Genomic DNA, 25,099 nt, shown 5'->3' on the forward strand with positions numbered 1-25,099 from the left:
GCCTAATGGATAGACAAAACCGGATGACAGAAAGCTTATGGTGACAAATCGGATGAAGTCTTGTGGTAGAAACAAATCAGAGTTGCAAAAGAAAGAGAGTAGTAAGCAGAGACAATGTGCAGACCTGAAACAAAGGAGAGAAACAAAGGGAGTCAGAGGTTAGAGAATTCGGTTGAGGTCCCAAAGGAGCTAAAGAAATGAGCATGGGGTCTTTATCCCAAATTCTTTTCGATGTTCATGAGTTGCCTCTCATAGAACATCTCTTTCTACCTGGGGTGTCTGATGCAGGAGCATCCTCGGTCTATGAGCAATCTTGCATCAACCAAAAAATATTTCCTTTCAGTTTAGTTTTTGTTCAGTTCAATGTGCAGTTTTCTGTGTTCCTACCTGTAGGTGTTGGTAGTTGCTTGATTTTCATTGCAGATCCTATTTTTGGTTTCCAGGTTGGTTCATGTGCTTAATTCCAGATTTTCAGTCCATTTGGATTCTTTTCCGGCTAGTTATCACTCCCGGTTGACTGTTTCTGGGTTCCAGGACAGTTGTTGTGCTTACCGGTTGGTCTTCCTTCATTTCCAGAGCGGTTTCTTGGTGCGTGGATCTATTTGGGGTCTTGTTTGATGTTCTTTGGCGTGTGGTCGACCTTTCTGCTGATCCGCACTTCTTGGTTGTTATTTTCCAAAAAAATTTCTTTCATTCTTAGGGCTGACCTAGTTTCACGTTTCATTTTCCTGCATTGGTAAATGTAATCTTTTGTGGCCGACCCGGATATGTTCCAGAGGGTATATATAGGGTATTATGTAATCATTTGTAAGGGAGGAGGAAACATATATCAGATTAAGGATTGAGATTCGTGATTAGTGATCCGGTTGATTCTGAGAGTCCCAGATAGATTGTATCTGGCTTGTAGCCTGCTTGTAACCGGTTGACTACCGGGTGTTCTATGATGATTGTATGATGATAACCAGTTGGTTGCTGGAGGTTCTAAGACAATAATATGATCTGTTTTTGTAATCTTGCTATGTTTTCTTGTTGCTTTCGTTGTGTTACTCTTGTTACATAAGCCAGTTAGTTCTCTTTTGAGGGTTTACCAGTTATGGCTGCATCATAGGGTCTAGGAGAGAGAATATTATCTAAGGAATCCAAATCTATCATCATTTTGAAATTTGGATGGTTTTTGATGCTTGAAAGTGGATTTTTCAAAATTTTTCTTGAGGGAAATTTTTTTGTTCAATTCATCCTTTATTCCTTCGTTGCCTTAGAAATTTTATCTTCAATTCATCCTTGGGTGTCATTTCTTCCTTGCTTGGAATTCTGTCCCAAAGGAAGGAATTTCCAACACAGCGCCAAATTTTCACGTTTTCCAAGAATTCAGTCATGAAGGAAGGAATTTCCAACACTTTGTCAATTTTTGAAAGTGGTTTCAGATCTCTAGGAGTTATAATGCAAATTCTAGGTTTTAGAATATCTTTTAATTTTTCAGACAGTCAAATTTCAGTAATCAGTATGCTCCTATCAACATTCTCTCGCTCTCTCTATCTCACTCACTTTATCTGCCCCGAATGTTAGACCCATCTATCTATCTCCCTGTCACTCTTCCTCTATCCCCCTCTCTACCACTTTCCATCTCACTCTCTCCTCTCTCTTCCAAGATCTAGACCTATCAATCTACCCCTCTCTTTCTCACCCTCAGAGCTCGGTGAGGGGTGCTACACTCAACCTAATTTTAATTTGCAGATGCTTGGTGGCAAAGTCGGGGTGGAAATAACCCAAATCTCAAAAAATTTGCCCTCAAAAGCTTATGTCAACCTTGTAGTTCATCCAATTGTGAGTGCAATTGGAGCTTGTTTGAGGCCATCGACACGAAGAAGCGGAGCAAGTTAGCTCAAAAACGCCTCAATGACCTTGTCTTTGTGCAATATAATCTTCGGTTGTGCATAAGGAAGGGGGAGGAAGCACCAGTTGGTCCAATTTATCTGGATGATATAGATCCTTACAGTGAGTGGGTATCATAGGAGTAGCCTCCACTGTTTATAGAGGATGACATCAATGATTTGGAGAGGTAGGCTATGGAGGAGGGGGGTAGATTTGATTTCACACGGGATGACATTAAGGAGGATGAGGAGGATGAGGAGTCATTGCTAGTGCTTGGTGCATCTAGAGACAGAGCTACATCTAGGATGGAGGATGAGCCACACCTTGAGCCAATCATACTGAGTGAGGTGCACAATCACGCCCACAATAGACTTCTAGGACTAGACCCTCTAGTTCCACCTCTCCCTTAGTTTTTACTAGAGTTGGGAAGAGGAAGATGCAATTGTATTGATTTATTTACTTTTAGTTCTACAAAACCTATTTACTATTTTGCTTCCAGCCATCAACATTGCTCACGAGGATGCGATTTGTACTCACTTTGCATTTAAATATATCTAGACTCAGCTTGTTTCTTTTGTGTTCTCATTTATTGACTCATTGGATGTATCTTCTCATTAAATTTTGCAAAAAAAATGCATTTTTAATTAAATTTAAGCATGTTTTTAAGTTGTCGAGTTTCGCAGAGTTTTTTTTTCAGGCTTTGGCGAGTTTTGCCGAGTGGCGAGTAGTTCAACTATGTTTCCAACACAGCGCCAAATTTTCACCTTTTCCAAGAATTCTGTCTTGAACTTGTCAATTTTTCACCTTTCCTAGAATTTTGTTGTGAAGGAAGGAAAGTCAATTTTTCACGTTTCCTAGAATTTTGTCATGAAGGAGGGAATTTCCATCACAGCGCCAAATTTTCACCTTTCTTGGAATTCTGTCTTGAAGGAAGGAATTTCCAACGCTTAGCCAAATTTTCAACTTTTCCAAGAATTCTGTCCTGAAGGAAGGAATTTTTGTGCTCTTTGAATATATCATGTCTGTAGGGAGGTTTTTGACCTTTTTTTCACATTTCCTAATTTTTAGGAATTTTCCCAAAATTTAGGACTCGGGTCTTGGCGAGAGAGAATTCTCTCACGATTCCAAATCTGCAATAAATTTGAAATTTGGACGATTTTTGGTGTCTAAAAATGGATTTGTCTAAAAATTTTGTGAGGGGATTTCCTGCTTTTTCATTCCATTCCTAACCTTCAAATTTCCCTTTGCCTTGGAAAATTTCCACTCTTGGGCATGGAATTCACTTGGTCTTGGATTTTACGCAATTTCATGAATTCCATGGCACATGGATTTTGGCGCCCTTCTGACTCCTTAGGCAGAATTTTGACCTGGTCTTGGATTTTACGTAATTTCATGAATTACATGGCACATGGATTTTGGTGCGCCCTCTTGACTCCTTGGGCGGAATTTTGACTTGGTCTTGGATTTTATGTAATTTCATGAATTCCATGGCACATGGATTTTGGCGCCCTCCTAACTCCTTGGGTGGAATTTTGACCTGGTCTTGGATTTTATGTAATTTCATGAATTCCATGGCACATGGATTTTGAAGTGATTTTCAAGCTTTCCATTCTCGGACTGAAATCCACACAGACAAATTTTGATCACTCTGCTTGCTCTTTGATTTTCTGGATTTAGAAATGATCGTGCATGTGGTCTTTAGTGTCAGCCTACAAGGACTTGCCACAAGTAGACTTTCCAAAAATAGAAACTTTTTCAAATTGCCAGTGTTAAGAGTAAAACAGGATGCATGGACACTTTCTAAAAATGGAAATTACTAAAAATAGTAAGTTTGATTTTCAATGAAATGAAGCCATTCCAGGAGGCAGTGAAATCCTTAAAAAATAGGAACTTTCTAAAAATAGAAAGTTGCTCAGAATTCGCTCAAATTTCACGTGCTAGTTCTTTAAAAGGCCCTGATGCCACTTCTACATTCAATTTTTCAAAAACCCTAAAAGAAACCCCTAAAATATAGGACTGAAAGGATAAACCCTAAAATTGTTGAAACAAGCCCTAGACTTAGCCAAAATTGCTCAAACGAAAAGCAGACTAGATCAAATTGGACCGACTCACTTGCAGACTTGGAGCACTGACGAGATTGTTGCGAAAAGACCCAAAAACCAAAACCAAAAGACCGAGAGGGCCTAAAATGTAGGGGGTCCCCATTTGCAATGAGGCGATGTGTGAAAACGTCACAACAGAACCAAACACAAAATTGTTGTTTGTGGACTTGTTTGATTGAGAGAGTCCTCAGGTCTTTTAGAATTTTGAGCGTTCAGAAAGCTTCCAGATTGAAGTGGACATAGTTGCAAGAAATGTCTTAGAAGGGCTTTGTATTGATTTATGGTATACCTGATACGGATACAAGCATGGATATCATAAGGTCAGTCTAAAAGTTTTTCTCCATGTTAAAGCTCGAGTCACCTATCCAGTAATATTTTTACAAGGGAAATGAATTTTGTGCAACAAAAAATTTCTGATAACCATGTAGATGATTTGTTAGTTGAAAGAAGCATTTCTGGAATAGACGAAGATTAAAGTAAATATATATTTGATATAGAAATGAGGATTCAAAAATACGTTTAGAACTAAACAGTTCAATACATTGGAATCTTCTGTAGCAGTCCTGACAGAGAATCAAAACATTGTATGCAGAAGAATGATTTTAAGTTTATGTTGCAATTTTATTCCATAGCAAATTTAATTCCAGCACAATGCATAATGAAAAACAATTTTCTCAATGGAGTACCTTACGATGAGGGTTTCTTTGCCTAAATGGTTTGTTGTTTGAATACTTGATCTTTGATTTGCTCAATATTTTATTTTGTTGTATTTAATGTTTAGATCTCCATTAGGAAAATTATCCAGCCGAGTCTACGATAATTTGAGAAAATAAGAATCATGTATCATCAATTAAACTCCTTCTCAGAATGACCAGTTAAATATCAAATTGGTATTAGAGCACTAGCTTCTTAGGCTCTATGAAGGGTCCATATTTGGTGTATGACTTTGACAAAAGGAGGTAGAAGTAAATAAGACGAGCTGCTTCCATATGACTTGGAAGGAAAAATAAGTTATATATGTTTGATAGATTACAAAGCACCAAGGGAGACAAAGAAAATGAGATTTGAAACACTTTTACCTATAATTAAAAGCAACATATTGTGCCTCAATAATAAGTTCTTAAGGTTGTCATAATATTGGAGGAGTCCAACAAAGAGTGGATCTTTTTGCGAGAGGAGGAAGAGAGTAATATTTGAAGGGCCTATTGACAGGACATCTTCAAGCATGTAGCAACCTTTCAAGGAAGAATCCAAAGTTAGAAATCTATCTATGCAAGAGGTAGTTGGTTGCATAGTTGAACTACTCACCAAAACCAAAAACTCACCAAGGCCCAAAAGCAAACTCGGTGAAAACTTGGCAAAAACTCAGGAACTTAAAAAATTACTTAAATTTAATTAGAAATGTATTTTTTTTGCAAAATTCAACGAGGAGATGCATCCAATGAGTCAATAAATGAGTACACAAAAGAAACAAGCTGAGTCTAGATATATTTAATTGATTTAAATGCAAACTGGGTACAAAATTGCATCCTCATGAGGAATGCTGATGGCTGAAAGCAAAATAGTAAATGGTTTTTGTAAAAACTAAAAGTAAATACATCAATACAATTACATCTTCCTCTTCTCAGCTCTAGTAAAAACTGGGGGAGAGGTAGAACTAGAGGGTCTAGTTCTAGGAGTCTGCTGTGGCTGTGCCTCCTTGCTCGACATGACTTGCTGTGGCTCGAACTCCATCCTGGTTGTAGCTCTGCTTATAGCTGCTCCTGACACTGACAATGATTCCTCATCATCCTCATCTTGCTCAATGTCATCCAGTGTGAATCGAAATCCACCCCCCTCCTCCATAGTCTACCTCTCCAAATCATAGATGTCATCCTTGGTAAACAATGGAGGCTGCTCTTGCGATGTCCAATCGCTATAAGGATCTATATCATCCAAATCAATTGGACCAGCTGGTGCTTCCTCTACCTTGTGCGCAACCAAAGATTATATTGCACAAAGACAAGGTCATTGAGGCATCTTTGAGCTAACTTGCTCTGCTTCTTCCTGTGGATGGCCTCAAACAAGCTCCAATTGCGCTCACAATTGGATGAACTATAAAACAGGAAAGGGCATGAAGCTTGCAAGTTAAAATAAGCACCCCCATGGGCCACAGCCATGGCATGTAGTTAAAGGCCAAAAGCATAACAAATAATATCACCTACAATTTTATATAACAATTAATTTGCATCACAAAAAAACATGGCTGATATGATTAACAAGATTGACCAACTACGTGAGTTACATGACCCAGGTTGGCAAACCCAAGTGAACAAAAAAGATGCAATCTTTGAAAGCGAACTTTATTGGAATGGCAGGGGAAGATGGCCCAGCCCCATCATGATGGGCCCACCAATCTCTATCACTGGACCACCATATCAGCAGTAGCAGCAGCAACAGCCACCATATCTAAAAGCCACAACTCCTGTCCCCACCATCAGAGCTGTAAATAGGGACATCCCCTTGAAAAACCAGAAATTGGGATGGCCAGAAATGCTCAACTGCAGTTCTCTACTTTTCTAAGGGGACATCTTTTTTCATTACATTCAACATTTCTGAGAGCTACTGCTGGCTATTTCGAATGAGGCAATCTCCTGTATCACTGGGGACAGCTGGGTAGATTTGATACTGCCAATTTTGGTGATATTGCTTGGGCTTTTGTGGATTATATCTTCTGTGGACTGGAAGATGGGAATAATGCTTCTAGAGATGGTAGTCTACCAAAATTACAAATTGATAGAATCCTTTCCTGAAATGGGTTATTAATAGGCACCTAAAAATCCGAGACTGTTTAAAGGATTCTCAAGCATCTGAATAAATGTTGATTTCTGTTTTGTATTTTATAGGAGTCTGAGCATCTTGATTGAGTAATTGTTTGGTGATGGTTTCATATATTATATTCCATAATTGACAGATGCACTATTCTTTGTGAGAGCAACTGTCAATCTCAAGCTAACAATTTCTAAGAATAGATATATACTGAAGCTGCCCATTATAGCTGAGCAATCAAACTGAATATTGCAATGTTATATTTTGACAAATTAAAAAGGATCCAGATGATGAATCTTTTGTAAATTATGGGACTCCTGTATCAACTTGAGGCAGTAGTGAATGCAGTTCAACCTAAATTTAGTCTGCAATTTTACCCATCTCTTTTTTATATATTGTTCTTGATCAGGGAAATTTCTAAGTGATATTGATTTTCCAAGTGTAGTAATTTAAAAAAAGATATATGAATGTAGGAAACGCAAAAAGTTGCTAATGACATGTGAAAAGATTTGAAAATTTTGATTGATCGATTGCCCTAACGTTGCTGCAGAGTGCCCTTACTTGAAAATGCCTTTAAAACCCATTAGTTCTTATCCTGCAAATTTAACTAACAGGTAAAAAAACCACAACAAACAAGCAATGCTGTGAATTATTGCGGTGGTTCCATCTGGTGACAATTGTTTAAATATTAGTATGGTTCCTGTAGTATTTCCATGACCATAGATGTGTGGCTCAAGTGGGCTTGATGGTGAAGGCATGTTTGCTCTATAGAGGAAGCACATGTTCAAATCTGGAGGTGGATAGGGTATTTATGCCTTTTGAACAATATATAAGGGTAATAGAAATACAATTCTCTTGGAAATTTCCACAAGAATGGTCTCATACTCTTAGAGTATCAGTTGCTGGTCTCAAAAGCATGTACTTCTAATATAATTTAACTTTAACTTTGGTTCTTTCTGCAAGGATCTGGCACATTCTTAGTCCAATGAGGAGGTAAGGAAAAGAATGGTGACACGAAAATATGGGAGAGTTAGCCTTTTTTTTCAAACTTCAAAGTTCGTATCCATTTCCCTGTCTATTTTGCATCTTTATGAAGTAAATTAATATTGTTATATCTGAAGTAAAACCATTATCTGAATGGAGGACTGTTTCTCATTAGAATGAAAATGGAATTTCTGCTTGGTTTAAACATGATACAAGTAATGTATTTGTATTCATCTATTTTCTTTTGGGTGTTCTAACTTGAGAAGCTACCATGATAGGATTTCCTTCTCACAGTAGAATCTTAAAAGAGATATTTCATTGGCTAAGGTTACATTGTCTTTGCTGCAGGGATTGTCCACCAAATAAAGCTGAAGTTCAGGCTCTTCAATCCCTATGTAAAGGGACTCCTCTCAAATTTGCTTCTAATGAATGTGGGCGCATCAGCTTTTTTTCCTTTTGTAGTGTAAATTTACCAGTTTTGCCATGAAATATGTGTATGGTATTTATTTGTATTTCAATGATATGTTTTTGTTTTGCCCTTTTCTTCTTAAATAAGTCTCTCATCACCGATCAAAAGTTGTTTTGCAATCTACACTAACAAAACTAATATTTTTTTTAGTTATCCATCTTATTAACAGCAGCTAAGTTGCTCTAAGTTTAGTTTATGTTTTTGATATCTTATCTGGACTACGGCGCTTTTAATGTGCTGTTAATAGCCTGCTAATGCTGCCTTGGGGTTTTCTGTATTTGAGGGTCTGCACCCTTGTTTTGCTGCTTACTATATCAAAAACAGCAGCCCAATTTAAATTGTTTAGAGGTATCTGTAAATCAAAATTTTAAGTGTTATTTCTATTTAACTTCCTTGGCCCTGCCTTACACAAAAGCAAGGACAAAATTGCCTAGATTAAGAGATGGGTAGTGATACCTAATCGTCTGAAAATGTTTCAATATTTTTGTGATACCTGATCATGAAGGTGTCATTATTTTATGAAATAGCTATGCTTTACGTTAGTTGATTTTGGAGTTTAGGGGTATGTGTAAGTCTGTTAAACAGTATGCAATGTGAGAATTTTTTAATGAACTCTTATAGCTTGTAAAATGATTTGGCCAATTTGGTCAAAAGACTTTCATCTGAGGATTTGATGAATAATGTGGCAACTATAGATGTTTTTGCAAAATGCAGTACTTTTTCAAAGAGTTTGTTCATATCCATTTCGATGCATGCTCATTTATCCCTCCTGAAAATTCATTGTTTACTGTATTTGTATTTTCCTTGCATTTTTTTGCAGTGAAGTATTATTGTAATGATCCTTGCTTTGAATCCAAGTCATATGGCCACTAGATATAAAGTTAATAACTTAATTCTAAGATTAAGTTTTAAATATGACTTGTTAAAATAGAATGAAGGTTGGAAATTAATGGAATCCTGAAAAATCTATGCGTGAGTGATAACCAAGGTTGCATGGGTACGGGGGTTCTTGGAGACGTCGGGTACTGGTACTGGTATTGGTACGGCTATTTTTTCAAAATAGTAGACGTGGGTACTTGGAGATGCCAATTTTTTTTTTTTAATATAATTTAATAATTTATAGAAAATCTGAAAATCTGATGACATTGGACTTTCAAAACAAGAAATAACATTAAGTATTAAGTATTAACTATGAAGTTTAGGATTAGAATGCCATACAATCATTGTGTCATAGTTTCAAACTGATTAGTGATACTGATTACATATTGAAGATAGCTTGATAAACAACAAGCTGATACGCAAACCAAAAACTAAAAGCAAAAATCAGAAATTTTATATTTATAATCTACTCTTCTTCGCCATGATCATCCATATCAAGGTCATCAGCTATGAGGCTCTCCAAATAGTCATCACTCTCGAATTCGGGTTCCTCTGATGGTAGAATAACAGGGGGTAAATCAGCTAGTCCATCTGCTTCAACCACTTCATCTACAATGGCTGCAACGTCTCCATCAGGTGAAATTTGATCCCATTTTGCCGAAGGACCCTCATTGTATCCAGGATCTACACGAGAGAGAAGACGAAGTGAGCTATGAATGTACACCAGGGTCTCTGCTTTCTTTGATACTAATCGGTTCCTCTTCAATGAATGAATGAACCCATAAGTGCTCCAATTTCTCTCACAAGATGAAGAGCTAGCCACTTGTGAGAGTAATCGTATTGCAAATGATTGCAATTCAGGGGCTTCACTTCCATGATTCCACCACCACTCTATAGGGTCTTTCTTTACTTTCATATCATATATAGCTTCCACAGAAGCAAAATCACCTTGCCCACGTGAAAACTTATTCCATCGAGTCCTCATAACTGAAGCTTCCTCACCTCGGCCATAAATCTTTTTAACCGCAGCCCAAAAGCCTTTCATTACCTCTCTATCTTGATGTGGAGCTCTCTTTTTGGTCACTTCTATATCATACCATTTAGGATTAAGGGCATAGGCAACACAATGAAGAGGTGTGTTAAGTTTGTTTCACCTTCCATGTAACTTTTCTTCTATCAAAGGATATAGAGAAATATCTTTTGCATCAGTTATCTTCTTTACTCTTTCACACATGGAATCTATTGCTTCATAAACCTCTCCCAAACATGCCTTATCTGAATCTACAAATTTGATCACCTCACATATGGGCTTAATAAAGTCCACAACAAACTTAACATCAGCCCAAAAATGCTCATCAAGGACCATAGCTCTCACCTCAACTGCAATATCTGCTGTAGATTGTTTCTAAGCTGCCCATGCACCACTAACAACCGTGGAACACAAAGCTCCTTTGACTTCACAAAGGCGGTCAAGAAGAATGAAGTAAGAAGCAAAACGTGTCAGCAGGTTTGAGAAGTTCCACCTTGGCAAATTTACGATAAATGGCTTGTGTGTGGTGATGGTTACATATGAACATTTGTATCTTTCTGCCCTTCTCTATGAGATCTGAAATCCATTGGAACTTGCCAGTATCCTTGAGAGCATTATTTAATGAATGCACACAACATGGTGTCCAAAATATCTGCTTGTACCTCTTTTGCACCAACATGCCTACTGCTTTACAAACAGGGGCAGCATCAGTAACAACTTGGACTACATGTGATGCCCCCACCTCCTCAATGCTATCACATAGCTGGTTATGAAGAAATTCTGCATTTTTTTCTTCCCCTGAACAATCTATTGCCTTCAAAAAATAAGGCCCTTTGCTACATGTTACCATGATATTAAATAGTGGACGATTCTTAGCATTTGTCCACCCATCCATCGCAATACTACATCCTCCTTGAGCCCACACTCTTTTCAATGGTGCAGTTTGTTCCTCTAATCGACTTTTTTCTTTATCAACAAGAGTAGTGCGAAGCTTCTCATATCTAGGTGATTTATAGCCTGTTGGTGCATTATTGATGGCACGAACCATCTCTTCATAGAATGGAGAGTGAGCCACATTGAATGATATTCCATTTGCATAAAAGAATCGTCCAATGGCTGCATCAACTGCTTCTCGTCCTTGCACATCAAACAATCTTCCAATGGGGTTTGCGCTGCCAATGTGTGGTCTTTTGGGAGCCGGTTCAGTTGCTAAACCTCTAGAAGTCACATCCACCTCTGACTCTATATCATGATTGTAAGTTGTAGTAGCTGCCCTTGTTGTTGAAGCATGAGAGCTTCGCATAACAACTTTCCCATCATCCCTTTCCTGTTCTCTCACAGCATCATATCTTTTACACTCATTTGGACAACCTTCAACACCATTACATGGCAAGTGGAGGAAATGAGCCTTCACCCTCGTGTAGGTACCTTTCCATCCCAAATTACAAAGTTTGCATTTGATAGTGGCTGTTCCACGTGATCCTTTAGGCCCCGAAACACGATCAACATACTTCCATAGTGGCTACAACTCTTGTCTTCCTCCACCCGACATTTTGAATGCTCAATCTGAATAGAAAATTAAAGTTTAAAATTAAAACAAAAGAATAATATGATTATAATTTTTTTTTTTTACTGCTCAATGTTCATACTTCATATACTCGAAAATAAAGAATGAAAAATATTATTATTGCACTAAAAAATGAAAACAAAATTGCATTCACAGTATATACTTGAAAATAAAAAATGAAAAATATACTGCATCCAATGGTGATTTACATTCACATTCACTAAAATTGAAAACAAAATTGCACTCACAGTATATTAAGATTGAACATTCATAGTTAATAAATTAATAATATTAACTGTGAATGTTTGATACAGATACACTCACATTCATAGTATATAATACATTAATAATTTAATAATTTAATTATTAATATTATAAATATAAATGTAATTGATATAATTAATAATATATTAATAATTTAATAATAAATAACAAATGTTAAATATATTATATTATAAAATAAAAATATAAAGTTAAATAGGCGAGTTAGCAGAATCAGATTATATATTAAATATATTATATTATAAAATAAAAATATAAAGTTTAAAAATGGCAAAAACACAGACTATGAAACCAGAAAAATAAAATTCGAAAATTTTTAGCCTATACTATGAAAAATATAAAATCGACGAAACTTAGCAAAATGCCAAAAATGCAGATGAAACCCACAAAAAAGGGTAAAAAATTGAATATTTTAACGCCGAAATGGAAGGCAAAATGAAAAAACCTGTTGTTTTTTGCGGTAAACACTAAACCGTGGCTGCAAATCGACGAAATATGTTTGCCCGACGCTGCAAATCAACGAAATGTGTTCTATGTTTTTTTTGACTTTTTGGCTGTCGTATGTGTTATGACACGTGACTTTTAAGGTTATTTTTTAGTTTTTTTTTCGCGTTTTTTGATTTATTTATTATTTTTGGCCTGGAGATGTCGGGAGACGCCTTGCCGATTTCCGCCCGCGTCTCTTGTAACTAGAAACGCATCCAATTGCGACTCCCACACGGGATATGCGAACCAGTATCCGGTTCGGGTCTCCAAGGGTCTAGGGTACGTTTCCTTGCAACCCAGGTGATAACTATTGAAATGTATTGATCTTCTTGATAGTTATATAATAATTGACTGTTGATGTGATTTCTTTTAACATTATGTTGTTTTCTTAATACATACTCATTTTTTGTGGTTTTTTCCCTTGAACATTGCAGACAGTGTTTCCGGTTCCTCACTATACTTGGTGGGGGTCTGCATAGGTTGACACTCCACCTCATATCCTGTAGCTGCATGCAAGCCCTGCTTTTGTTATTGTAGGGTTCAAAACTGTTCTTGCTAGAAACAACTGTCTCTCTTACCATCATGAATCCTATGGACTATGATATGTTGTTAATGTAAGAAATATAGAAGAAATCATTGAAGTGTATATTGGTGGAGAGAGTGGATCTTGCTTGACACAACTAGGCTCTCTTACCAACTATCACATATCTTGTGGATGATGTTAATGGAAGAAATATGGCATAGAGAAGAGAGAATGAAAATGCTCATAGTGATCAAGAAAAGCAATATATAATTGTTTATTTCAAAATCTCATGTATTTTTAGTTGCATAACAATGTTGATCTTAGGTCAAAACACACCCATTTATAGTGTCAACCATTGTTTTTAATTGTCTGTTTCAAGGAAGAATGATACTGAGGCTATATAATACTTCATTCACGAAGTTATTCAAATGAAGACATTGTAGAAATACAAGATTGGTATGCCATCTTTGAGAAGTTGATCATTGGCAGTAGAAAGAACAAGGCAAATGATCATGATTGAGCTCTCTTGTATCATTGGCATTTACCTGTTGGAATTGAGAAATACAATAAAAACCTTTCACATTTTCAAGCTAAAATATGTGGCTGCAATGCAATTTTTGGTCAAAACAGTATTGCAAAATAGTGCACCAAAAGCCTTGGTACCTGTTGGGACATTTTCAAACACCACCCCATTGCAAATGGGACCCCTCTTTTTTGCTAAATAAACCAATTTTTTTGTAGTCTATGTCGTCTCCCAACCCTAAGGAATGAGTTATAAGGTCTTGTTGCTCTGGATTTTGATCTTTGAAGGTGATGAAATGCCTAAGCAAGGAATGGATTCTTAAGGGATATTCAGCCTAGATAGGATGCAGTCTTAATATTGTCATCAAGTCAAGAATTAGGGTTTTGATGTATTGAGAAATGCATTGTGCTTATTGGTTTATCCTTTGAACTTTGCATTTTGGTAACAATGAACTTGATTGATTCTTGTACTTCACAATGTTTCTTTGTCTTTTTCAGGCATATTGTGGTGAGCAAGACTTTGGATGCTGAGAATAGGACATCGTTGACACCAAGGAAGAGATTGTAGTGATAGAACAAAGAATGCACATGCAGAGGAATGGAGTAATGGATATTTGGCTAAGTGTCAAGATAACGTTGAGAACTGATATGAAGAAATAGCCAAAAATTTGGCTAAGTCTGGAAGTTTGTATTGTCTATTTTAGGGTTTTAATCCTTTAGGCTTAGAAATGGAGTTAGTAGCCTAGAGTTTTCTGAAATCTGAGCTAAGTATTGAAATGAGAACCCTTCAAACAAGCCACCAATGAAATTTGAGCGAATTCTATGGACTTACTATTTTTAATAAGTTTCACTATGGCTCAGATTGGCCTCATTTTGTGTTTAAACAAACGTAATATTTTTAGCATTGTCTATTTTTAGTAAGTGTCACTATGTCCCAAGTTGCTCTAATTTGGTGTTTGGAAGAACTTGCCGTTTTTAGAAGTTTATTTTTGGAAGATCTATCTCTGGCAATTGACAATGCATTGATGGCAAAATGTTCATGAATATCTAGTTCTAAATTCGGAAAAGTTGAATAACAAGCAAGTGATCAAATCATGGCTAAGTTTGGAAATCCTCTTCGAAAAGGACAATGCAAGAAGAAATCTATCTTGGGTGCATTTCCCAAGAAAAGGAGGAATCTTTCAAAATTCCAAAATCGTTCATCTCGCTTGAAATGCAAAAGACCCAGAAGAGTGGGTGTAATCGTCATGAAGTGGAGGAATTTTCCAAAACTTTGAAAATTTCTCCATGACCCTAGAATGCACCCATCCTCCCTCCTTGGGTGCAAATCCCAAGGCAAGGATTTTCCCTGTAGGAGGAAATTGCTCCTTCACCCCCTAGATGTGCCCAGCTAGGCTAGTAGGTCGCAAAATCCAAGAGAAGGATGAATTTTTCCTCATGACCAAAATTCCTTCCTTTAGGGCATAATTCTTGGAAATCGTGCAAAATTGGCTAAGGGTAGAATTCTTGGAAATCATGTAAAATTGGCTAAGTGTTTGAGATTTCTTCCTTCGAACTCCCAAGCAGGACAAGAAAATGAAAAAAAAATGGCTAAGCATAAAAATTTCTTTCTTCACATAAGGAATACACCCAGGTTTGCATGAGACCATGGAAGTGAACGAAATAAAGGCATGAAATATGATACAACACGTGCTGAAATCGCCCAAGTCAGAAGAATTCCTCCACCAGAAAGGAGTTGGCACCCAAGAACTAAGAATTCTTCCTTCACCTTAAGAATGTGCCTACCTCGAGGAAAGAAAAGAAAAGATCATGAATTTTTTTCAAGGCATTGAAAATTCCTTCCACTTGTCTCATATGCGCCTAGGTGGAGAAATGACACGAGGCATGAAATTTAATGCTTAAGGTAATGTCTTTGATATGAAGTTTAAGACCTCAATGATTAAAGTTCAAGTGCAAATGTAGAAGGAAGAATTTCCTCTAAAAAATGAAAATCAAAAGTCAAAAGGAAAGGACTCAAGGAATGACAGTTGTTAACAAGGAAAGATATTCCAAGAAGGTGAATTCTCGAACCCAAGTACGTGGAAAGAAGAAAATGATCAAGGATAATTTCAGAAGAGGTGATCAAACTTAGAACCTTGGTCTAGATGATGCATTTTAGGAATATACTCCATCTGAATCAGTCAAAATGGAATATTCTTTGTGATGAGTTACTGGGTCCACATGGTGTCCAACATGTTGAGTTGGTGTCTTGCCACCCTCTTCGGCCAATCAAATGTCTCCCAATCGTCATGACCAGATTCATTGCATTGGCCACCAATGAAAGGGATAGTGGGTGCCCTATTTTGGGCAATGGGCTATTTAATGCATAGTGGGCGCCTTATTTGGAGTGATGAGCCATTAAATACATGATGGGTGCAATACCTTATTAATTGATAGGCCCACTACTTGTGCCACATAGGTCATTTTTTGTCAAACCATAATTAGGGTTTGCATTGTATAATCTTGGTGCTTGATTTCAAATCAATCTTGGTCATTCATTTGTGGGAGGATCTCTATAAAATGCCTTCCCTTCTCATTTGTAATTCATTAGATAGTTAGCTCATTAGAAGTGAAGAGCTCTTGCTCCATATAGTAGAAGTAGAGTAGGAGAAGGAGAAGACATTGTTGTAAGACTCGAAGAAATAAAATTTGATTTCATTGAAGATATTGTGGATTCATGTTTATTTTAACTTGTTGCATGGTGTTCTTCCAATTTTTCAATTATTAGATAAATTGCTTTGATTTTAGTGGAGAATGTAATGGTGTTTGATCACTTTCCACAGCTCAATACTTTTTGCATCTTATTGATTATAAGTTGCAGTGTAAAGTTAGCTTGAGTCTTTTATATGGATGCTTAACTTCAAACATTGAATATGCATTGTTAATTATGATGGTGTATATTATGATATGAAAATTCTTTGCATAACCCTTGGAAGATTGCACCAATTCTTGTGGAGTTGTTGTTGATCTTGGTGAAGCAGAACTTGGTTTATTTGGAATTCGTCTATTAGAGCACTATCCATTGATATCATTATCCTTAAGTGTAGATTTAGATCCTTTTAACCATTCCCCCCTTTAATTTCAGTTCATTCCAATTCAGTTCATTCGGAGCAGAAGCATCACGAGATTGCAATATCTAATGAATAAGTTCTAGGCATCATTGCAGACGAAGTGAAGAACGATTCAAGCGTAAGTCCCTTTGTGTTACTAGCATATCACATCAAGCCAAACGAGCTCATATCCAACATAAAGTTGGAAGCTTGCTGAAGGAACCTTGGAGTTGCCTCTATGATTTTCACAATCTTAGTGTACGACGGGTCTTTGCTCAAGTGAGCATAAAGTGATTGTTGAAAACTTTATTCTATGTTGGTGTGGTCACAAAACACCTGTCAACATAATTGGCGCTAGGAGTGCATGAACTTCAAATTGTTCATTTCTCAATAAGAATTTATTGAAATTAGAATCATCAAGCGGAGAAATTTAAAAAGCTATAACCGATATGAGCTTTCAAGTGTCAAATCAAAGATATGTTAGATCTCTCATAAATGAAAAAATTTAAAAAATAAAAAAATCCAAAATCCAAAAAAAAAAAGTGAAAATCAGAAAATCAAAAAGAAGATTTCTCAATGGATGGGTGACTGTTTCATATTTCTTATTATCAAGACATTCTCCTTGTGGGCATCACTTAGATTCAGAAAGATTTGAATGCACAACCGCACCCCAGGAATTTGTCTCAATTTGCCTTACCTAGGAGGTGCCAGATTCATGAAACCACCAAGCATGATGAGATACACTGCCTAACATTCTTGTTGAGGATAGATTTGGTCTTACAAGGAAAAATCTTTTTTTGGGATGTTCATAACCAAAATTGTGTATAAAGCCTGACAATAAGGTCAATGGAAATGATCCTTTCTTAAGATTCAATTTGAGGATTTAGAGTCAGATTGAGATTGGTAATATACGACTCGAAGGAATCTTGCTTCTCCGCTTGTGTCGAATTCACAATGCACCTCACTTGTAATTCACTTGTCCAATATGTGAAGAGCCCATCAACCAGGCTAGATGTCAGTTCAGATTATTAGAATTGCCAAGGAAATGCATCTGGAACAAGCATCTTAGTCCCGCATCAAAAGAACAAAGCATTGCAATATCATCAGGTTGTGAAGGAAGAAAATTAGAAGATAGTAAAATTGAATCAAGCATTCAAGTGGATGAAGGTTGTTACTACATCACATTAGGACGAGAGGTCGTTGGAGCAAAGATCAAAGAGGCAATAGAATACATCCAAGCAAGGAGAACCACCTAAGGTGATTGTCAGCATATGGAAGTGAATGAATAAAGAAAATTGCAAGTTATTGAAGATAATCAAGAACCAGAAAGGGAGAACTTAGCTCAAAGTGGAGATGATATGAGACATTTCCAAAGTTCATCCATCCAGGGAAGAAAACATGAAGAGGAAAGTGTTTCCAATACACTTTGAGAAGGAATAGTCTCAGATGAGGAGGTTTGTGCATGTATGGCTAAGATGGAGGAAATGATAAGCAATTTGAGGAAAAAAGGAATATTTGATAGTCTATGGGCCACCTAGATGGAAACAGAGTATGAGGGGCAATTCAAATTGATGCTTGACTCACTATTCAAAATCCAAGAGGAACTGTTGAAAGAAATTGAAATGTATGAAGTACCGACTAATAAGCAAATTGCCATGATAGAAGAAGAGCAATCTGGGTTAGTGCTAATGCCACTGATGACAATTCAAAAGGAACCGATGGTTGAAATAAATCTTTTTTTAAAATCTTAGTTTGAATCTAGTTTTTACAATGAGCCCAGTGAGGATTGGAATTCTGAGTTGCATGTTCCAGATGCAAGTGGGATGATACATCACCAACTCCAATCTCCTCATGAAATAGTAGACGATACACAAGAATTCCTACCCACACACAAAGACTGCTAGGTTGCCTCTTTCCTTATTCCTGAATTTGAAAGCTATGAATTTGATTATGAAAATTTAGGAAGAACTTGTTTGTGGATTGATCATGGTTTCAGATGAGTTGCCCCAGTTGTTAATCTTTCCTGAAGTTTTGCTTGAGTTTGAGATTTGTATTATGAAAGAATACTTTACTAAACTTGAAGATGAATTTGCAAGGCTTCGAACCTTGACTAATGCCATGTTGCTCTTGCACATCCTTTGAAATCATGTGAGGAGTTGTATGTATTTAGGTTTTGTGTGTATTGTTCGTTCAAATTTTTTGTTCTTGTTCAGTTTGGGTTTCCTTTGAGGGATCCCATTTGTGAGAAATGCATTATCTTAAGCCCACTCAAGCGTCCGTACTTAGTCATGTTCGGTCCATTTCTTGGATAACTTTTTATGAAGTGTTTTTGAATCCGAGGTTGTTCTTTCTCGACTTTATCATTTTGTTACGATTTGTACTTTACTTGGAGGGGAATCACTTATTGTGTCTTGACATTGATATCTTGTTATTACTATATTTTTACACGTTTAATCAATTGCTTTAGGTCATGGAGATTTCCTTAGAAAAAGTCGTGGCTGGTGAAAAATCTTAAATCTTGCTTCAATGCCACTGTAATTCTAAAACCCATTATGAGATTCATTGCTTGCGACCAATTGTAAAATGTGTGAAAAGGAAAGCAATATCAAAATAAAAGAAAATGAAATGAAAAGAAAATGTCAAAGTCATTGGCTTAGGGAATTTGTGAATATCTCCATTAGGGCTATGTATGCCTGGCTGGCAGTGGAGCAATGTTTGTGGGAATTACAACAATAACCTCGTCGAGGCTATGGACGCTTGATTGAGAGCGAGACAATGTCCAGGGTGCTTTTGGAGTTGAGATATCTATGTAGCTGGCCATGGGGGATTATGAGGGTCTCAATGATCTTATGAGCCATAATGAATTGAATTGAACACACGAGGGTAATCCGAGATTGAGTGACTTGATCCAATTTGAGATTCTACTTCCTTTTCATTTATGTTTTCTAGTCATTTGATAGGTTGGATGGAATTTTCCAAAGATTTCGGTTATGGATTGGGTTTTTATCTTTGAAATGTTCAAGAACATCTATTCGAATTGGCGATAGATGTTGTGACGCTCCAATATCCATTTTGTTGCCATTTACATCCTCCTTTGGTGACTTTCTTCTCTTTCCATTACATGTCTTTGTCTTCTCTCCTCTTCATTTGAGCTTTGCATTGAACTTTTTCTTTCTAGGTCAATTTTCTCTTTGATCTCTCTTGAATTTCTTGTCTCCTTTGTCCATGGGTGTTTTTGTTTTGGGATTAAATTAGTCCTTTATTATTCCCCATGGTAATTATCCAGTATAGTTTTTAGTAGTCACATCTCTTCATGGGTTTCTTGCATACCCCTTCCCCCTTTCTATTTCCCATCCCATTGGTGCCTAATCCCCTCCCATAGCATAGATGTGAAGAGGACAAATTTGTAGCTTACATCATAATACATCATAGTCACGTCATAATCATAATCACATCATAATCATAACCATACATCATAATACATAGTCACGTCATAATCATAAGCATACATCATAATACATGACATTGCATACATCATAATGATCCATTGCATTGCATCATAGTCCTCATGGGTCCCTCAAGTCCCTCATTGCCTAATCTATTAGATCTAGACTTGATTTATCTGATAATGGTGAAGTTGGTTGTCCTATGCTTCGACAATGCCCTCATAAAGATCTCTATAATATTAGTTTTCTTGTGTTGACTAAACCATCTCCATTGTCATGCCCTCCATTGGGACTTGCATTGTGCTTGTCACCCTGATGTATGCTTGATCGACCCTTTGTACTCTAATAACTAACTCAACCTTAAAGGCTACCTATTAGCCATCGGTTGATCCATTGTAGTTTGTAGGATAATTTCTTGTGCTTGAGCCGTTGCCAAATCTCCACATACCTATTCCCTCTTTGTTAATACAACATCTGTCTCTAAGGGAGCAATGACTGGTTGAATCTCTATGGCCGCACAATTTCGACCCTTAGACTACTTAGCCTCATCACCTTCCACTGCCTCATCCACCTCAACTAGCCACAGGTTGATCCTCAGGTTCTTGTCCCCATCCTACATGCTCCTAACCTTGAACCTACGCCTTCTATCCGTAGTCTTGCCTCTTCACTAAATGAACTAGTGACAATTTCTTGACTTGGCCTTGCTCATCTTAGATCTCCTCCACAATGACATCCTCTATCACAATAGTGTGGCCTCATCTTCAACCTCATCTAACTGATCTACCACTGGCCTTTCATCTATGGGCTTTGTGCATCAACTATAGGAATGGGATCTCTTGGCCTTAGTAGTCATCATGTCCTATTGGTCTCGAACCATGCTCTGCACTTTGTAGTAACCCTTTCATCTTGGATATTTCTATACAAGTCAAATTGCATGGGTTGTAAGCTATCAAAATATATGATCGTAAAGTCAGGTTTGATAGTGGGCCCTATTGGTAGGAAATAGATGCAAGAATAGATTTGGAGAACTTGCCACATCTTATCGCATGACATCCATGAAAACTAAGCTTTGGAGCAGAGGAAGTAGGTTAGGGATACTATCTAAGGGTCACATCTCCTATAATAGATATAAGTAGATTGTGAGATGCATACACCAGTAACATGATGCATAGTAATAGATGACTAGTAAGGAGATATAAGGAATATGAATATATAAAGTTATAAGGATATGTAATATCTATCAAGTGAATATAATGAATACAAATTCTTTTGAGTTTTGATCTATTATCTTGCATATGCTTTTATTTCAATTTACAACTAACCTCCATTCTAGATATAATTCCTTATACACTCAATATGATTGAGTTTAGGTTATTAAAAATACAACACTAAGAGATCATTAGGGCTCATAATTTTGATCTATGTCCATCAAACATTTTTCTAACATTAGTTCCATTTTTGGGACTATAGTCAGGTCTGTAGATTTTAAACCTTAGGTATGTTAATCAGATTTAGATAATTAATTATGCCCTAGTTTGTAATCAGATTTGCAGTATTTAATAAGCCAACATAAATCAGAAAAACAGTAGACAACAAGCATACCCTGGGAAAACCTCTAATGGGGAAAAACCCAGCATGAAAGACCCACAGGTCAGATTGCATATTCTCCTCTTAAAATGCACAATTACAATACTTAGCTCTTCTATCAAATCTAATCTAATTGTGTAGCAGATCTGCTCTTTCTATGTCCTTCAAGTTGCACAACACCACCTAGGTCATCTTGCACAAATTCGCATAAGTCTGGATAAATTCGCCTTCTTCCTTATTAATTCGCACTTGATGAGTAGAGCTTGTTTTCTCATTCGCATATATGAAAAATGAATGAATGTATATTGACTTGCAAATTGTCACTTATTTATATCCATCTTTTACTCCTTGAAATGCAAGTCGGCCTCCTTGGGTTTTTGGCGCCAATAATTAAATGGTGTGTATTTTGCATAGCGTGGTATTGGATTGTGCATAAGATAGGGTCACGTTACCCTAGGATAGGGCCCGGTCCTAAAGGGGGTTCAGATGTTGCCTTAAGGTAATCCAAACCCATATAACCCTAGTTACAATCAACACTCCCTCTTAACTAGGGAGGACGAGAATACATAATCTGAACCTTTAAGTTCTATCAAGCACACAAGCATAGAATGGATCTAACACACAAGCATAGAATTACATCTTCCACCTAACACACAAGCATAGGATGGTTCTACCACACAAGCATAGAAAGTGTAATACACCAGCGGGTCTTTACATTATTATAATTATCCATCTAGCACACAAGCATAGATTGGATGTAATTCATTCTTGCACACAAGAAAGGAATGATTCAAAGTGCTACAAATAGTCACTGAGATTGAAGCTCCCTCTCAATCAGGGTTCCGTTTTCCATGACACAAACTCTATCTCTGAAGTACTCGAACTTCACTCTGGATAAAGGTTTGGTGAGGATGTCAGCAATCTGTTCATCTGTGCTAATGTACTTTAGATGAATGGTGCCTCTCTGCACCATATCTCGAATGTAATGATAGTGTGTTTCCACATGTTTGGATCGATCATGAAATACAAGATTTACTGACATCTTTATACAGCTTGATTATCACAATGAATGGTGGTAGGATCATTGGCTTGACCAAATAATCCAACAAGGAGCTTACGGAGCCACACTACTTCTCTGGATGCAACAGATGCAACAATGTACTCAGCTTCTGCAGTGCTTAAAGCTACCGAAGATTGCTTTCTGCATGCCCAAGAGATCACTGCGGAGCCCAAGTTGAAGTAGATGCCTGAAGTGCTTTTCCTATCCTTGACACTTTCCTGCCCAATCTGAATCTGAGTAGCCTTTCAAGAGGATTGGAGTATTAAGTGAATACTGCAGCCCATAACCAATCGTGCCACGTAGGTATCTTAGAATTTGCTTGGCAGCAACCAGGTGAACCTATTTAGGTGAGCTCATGAACTGACTGAGAGCATTCACAGCATAACAGATATCTGGCTTAGTATTGACTAGGTACATCAGGGAGCCAATCAACTGCTTGTACTTAGAGGGATCTGCAAAATCAGAGTTAGCTGCAGAAACACTTGACTTCTTTAAGTTAGATTCCATAGGAGTACGCATAGGTTTACAATCTATCATTCTAAATCTTTTCAAAATATCAATAGTGTATTTTCCCTGATTTAGAAAGATTTCATTAGCTCTTTGCCATACTTCTAACCCTAGGAAGTAATGCATTAGACCTAAATCCTTCATTTCAAATTCTGAGGCTAATTCCTTTTTACATCTCATGATTAATTTATTTTCACCCGTAAGAAATAAATCATCTACATACAAAACTAAAATAAGCATCTCATCATTATAAAATTTCAAGTAAATGTTAGCATCAACATCATTCTTGGAAAACCCTAAACTTAGTAAGTACTTATCAATTCTTTCATACCAAGCGCGAGGAGCCTGTTTGAGCCTATATAAGGCTTTCTTCAACTTGCAAACATGAGAATCTCTTTTATGGATTACATAACCTTCTGGTTGCTCAATATAGACTTCCTCCTCAATGACACCATTAAGGAAGGTTGTCTTAACGTCCATTTGATGCAGCTCCCAACCTTTGGCTGCAACAATAGCTATTATAGATCTAATAGAGGTATATCTAGCAACAGGGGCAAAGGTTTCTTCATAATCTATTCCTTCCTTTTGAGAAAAAACACGTGCTACAAACCTAGCTTTATATTTTTCAATACTACCATCAACATTATGTTTAATTTTAAACAACCATTTAGAGGAAATGACAGACTTACCTTTGGGTCTGGGTACAATGTCCCATACATCATTCTTGATGATAGACCCATACTCTTCATCCATGGCTAATTTCCAAGCATGATGGGACATAGCTTCTCCGATATTGTGGGGTTCAGACTCAATTATATTGCACATCACAGAAATGTAGTTGGCGTGATTTTGGAAACTCTTGCTATTTCTGAAGGTTCCTCTGGGAGCAGCAAACCCTTCAGCATCTTGAATCGTATTTCTAACCCAAAGAGGTCTCTTCTTGTAGACCACAATATCCTGAGGTATATGGGTAGATTGCATGGGTTCTGATGAGTCATTCTGAACTTCCTGATCTGAAAGATCAGTAGACTCCTCCTGTAACTCAGGGTTAGCATCAACAATTGAATCTTGTTTTTCCATCACCATATCATTATTGTTGGTTAATGAACCTTTCGATATTTTGAAAGCAATATCTTCTTCAAAAGTTACATCTCTACTTACCTCAGCATGCTTTTGACCTGAAATGTAGATCCTAAAGGCTTTGGAAGATTCGTTGTATCCTACTAGGATGCCTTTCTTTCCAGATGGATCCAGCTTGGTTCATTTTTCTTTAGGCACATGAACATACACAGGGCTTCCAAATATCCTTAGGCAATTGATGTCTGGTTTGATTCCCGAAAAGGCTTCTTCAGGTGTCACATCCTTTAGGACTCGATGAGGACATCTATTCTGAATATAAACTGCGGTTTTGGATGCTTCTGCCCATAGAAAAGGTTGCAAGTCCTGATCATGTATCATGGCCCTTGTAGCTTCAACAATGGTCCTGTTCTTTCTTTCAGCAACTCCATTTTGTTGAGGGTTGTAGGGAACACATAACTCCCTCTTAATTCCTGCTTTAACACAAAAGTCATAGAAACTACCTGAGGTGTATTCACCTCCATTGTCAGACCTCAAACATTTAATTCGATTTCTTTTAGTATTTTCAACTAAGGCTTTGAATTCTTTAAATCTGTTTAGGACTTCTTCAGACTCTTTAGTTTTAAGAAAATAGATCCATGTTTTCCTAGAGAAATCATCTATGAAGATAACATAATATAGGAAACCGCTAGGAGATGCTACTGACATAGGACCACATAAATCTGAATGAATAAGCTCTAACCTTTCTTTAGCCCTACTATCGCTTTTATGAAAGGGATTCTTTACATTCTTACCCATTGCACAACCTT

At 37.0% G+C, this 25,099-nt stretch overlaps 1 protein-coding gene across 3 annotated transcripts in view; it reads left to right on the plus strand.

Annotated features, from left to right (window-relative positions):
* Positions 1–8,961, plus strand: part of LOC131048039 (uncharacterized) — a 35,296-nt gene extending 26,335 nt beyond the window's left edge. For all 3 annotated transcript variants that reach the window (XM_059207100.1, XM_057981879.2, XM_059207099.1), the window contains one exon: positions 8,115–8,961. In XM_059207100.1, coding sequence (XP_059063083.1) covers positions 8,115–8,253 — 139 coding nt within the window. In that variant the 3' untranslated portion in view covers positions 8,254–8,961. The remainder of the gene's footprint in view (positions 1–8,114) is intronic.
* The last annotated feature ends 16,138 nt before the right edge of the window (positions 8,962–25,099 follow it).

The sequence above is a fragment of the Cryptomeria japonica genome, chromosome 6 (genome assembly GCF_030272615.1).
Source record: "Cryptomeria japonica chromosome 6, Sugi_1.0, whole genome shotgun sequence".
NCBI lineage: Eukaryota > Viridiplantae > Streptophyta > Pinopsida > Cupressales > Cupressaceae > Cryptomeria > Cryptomeria japonica.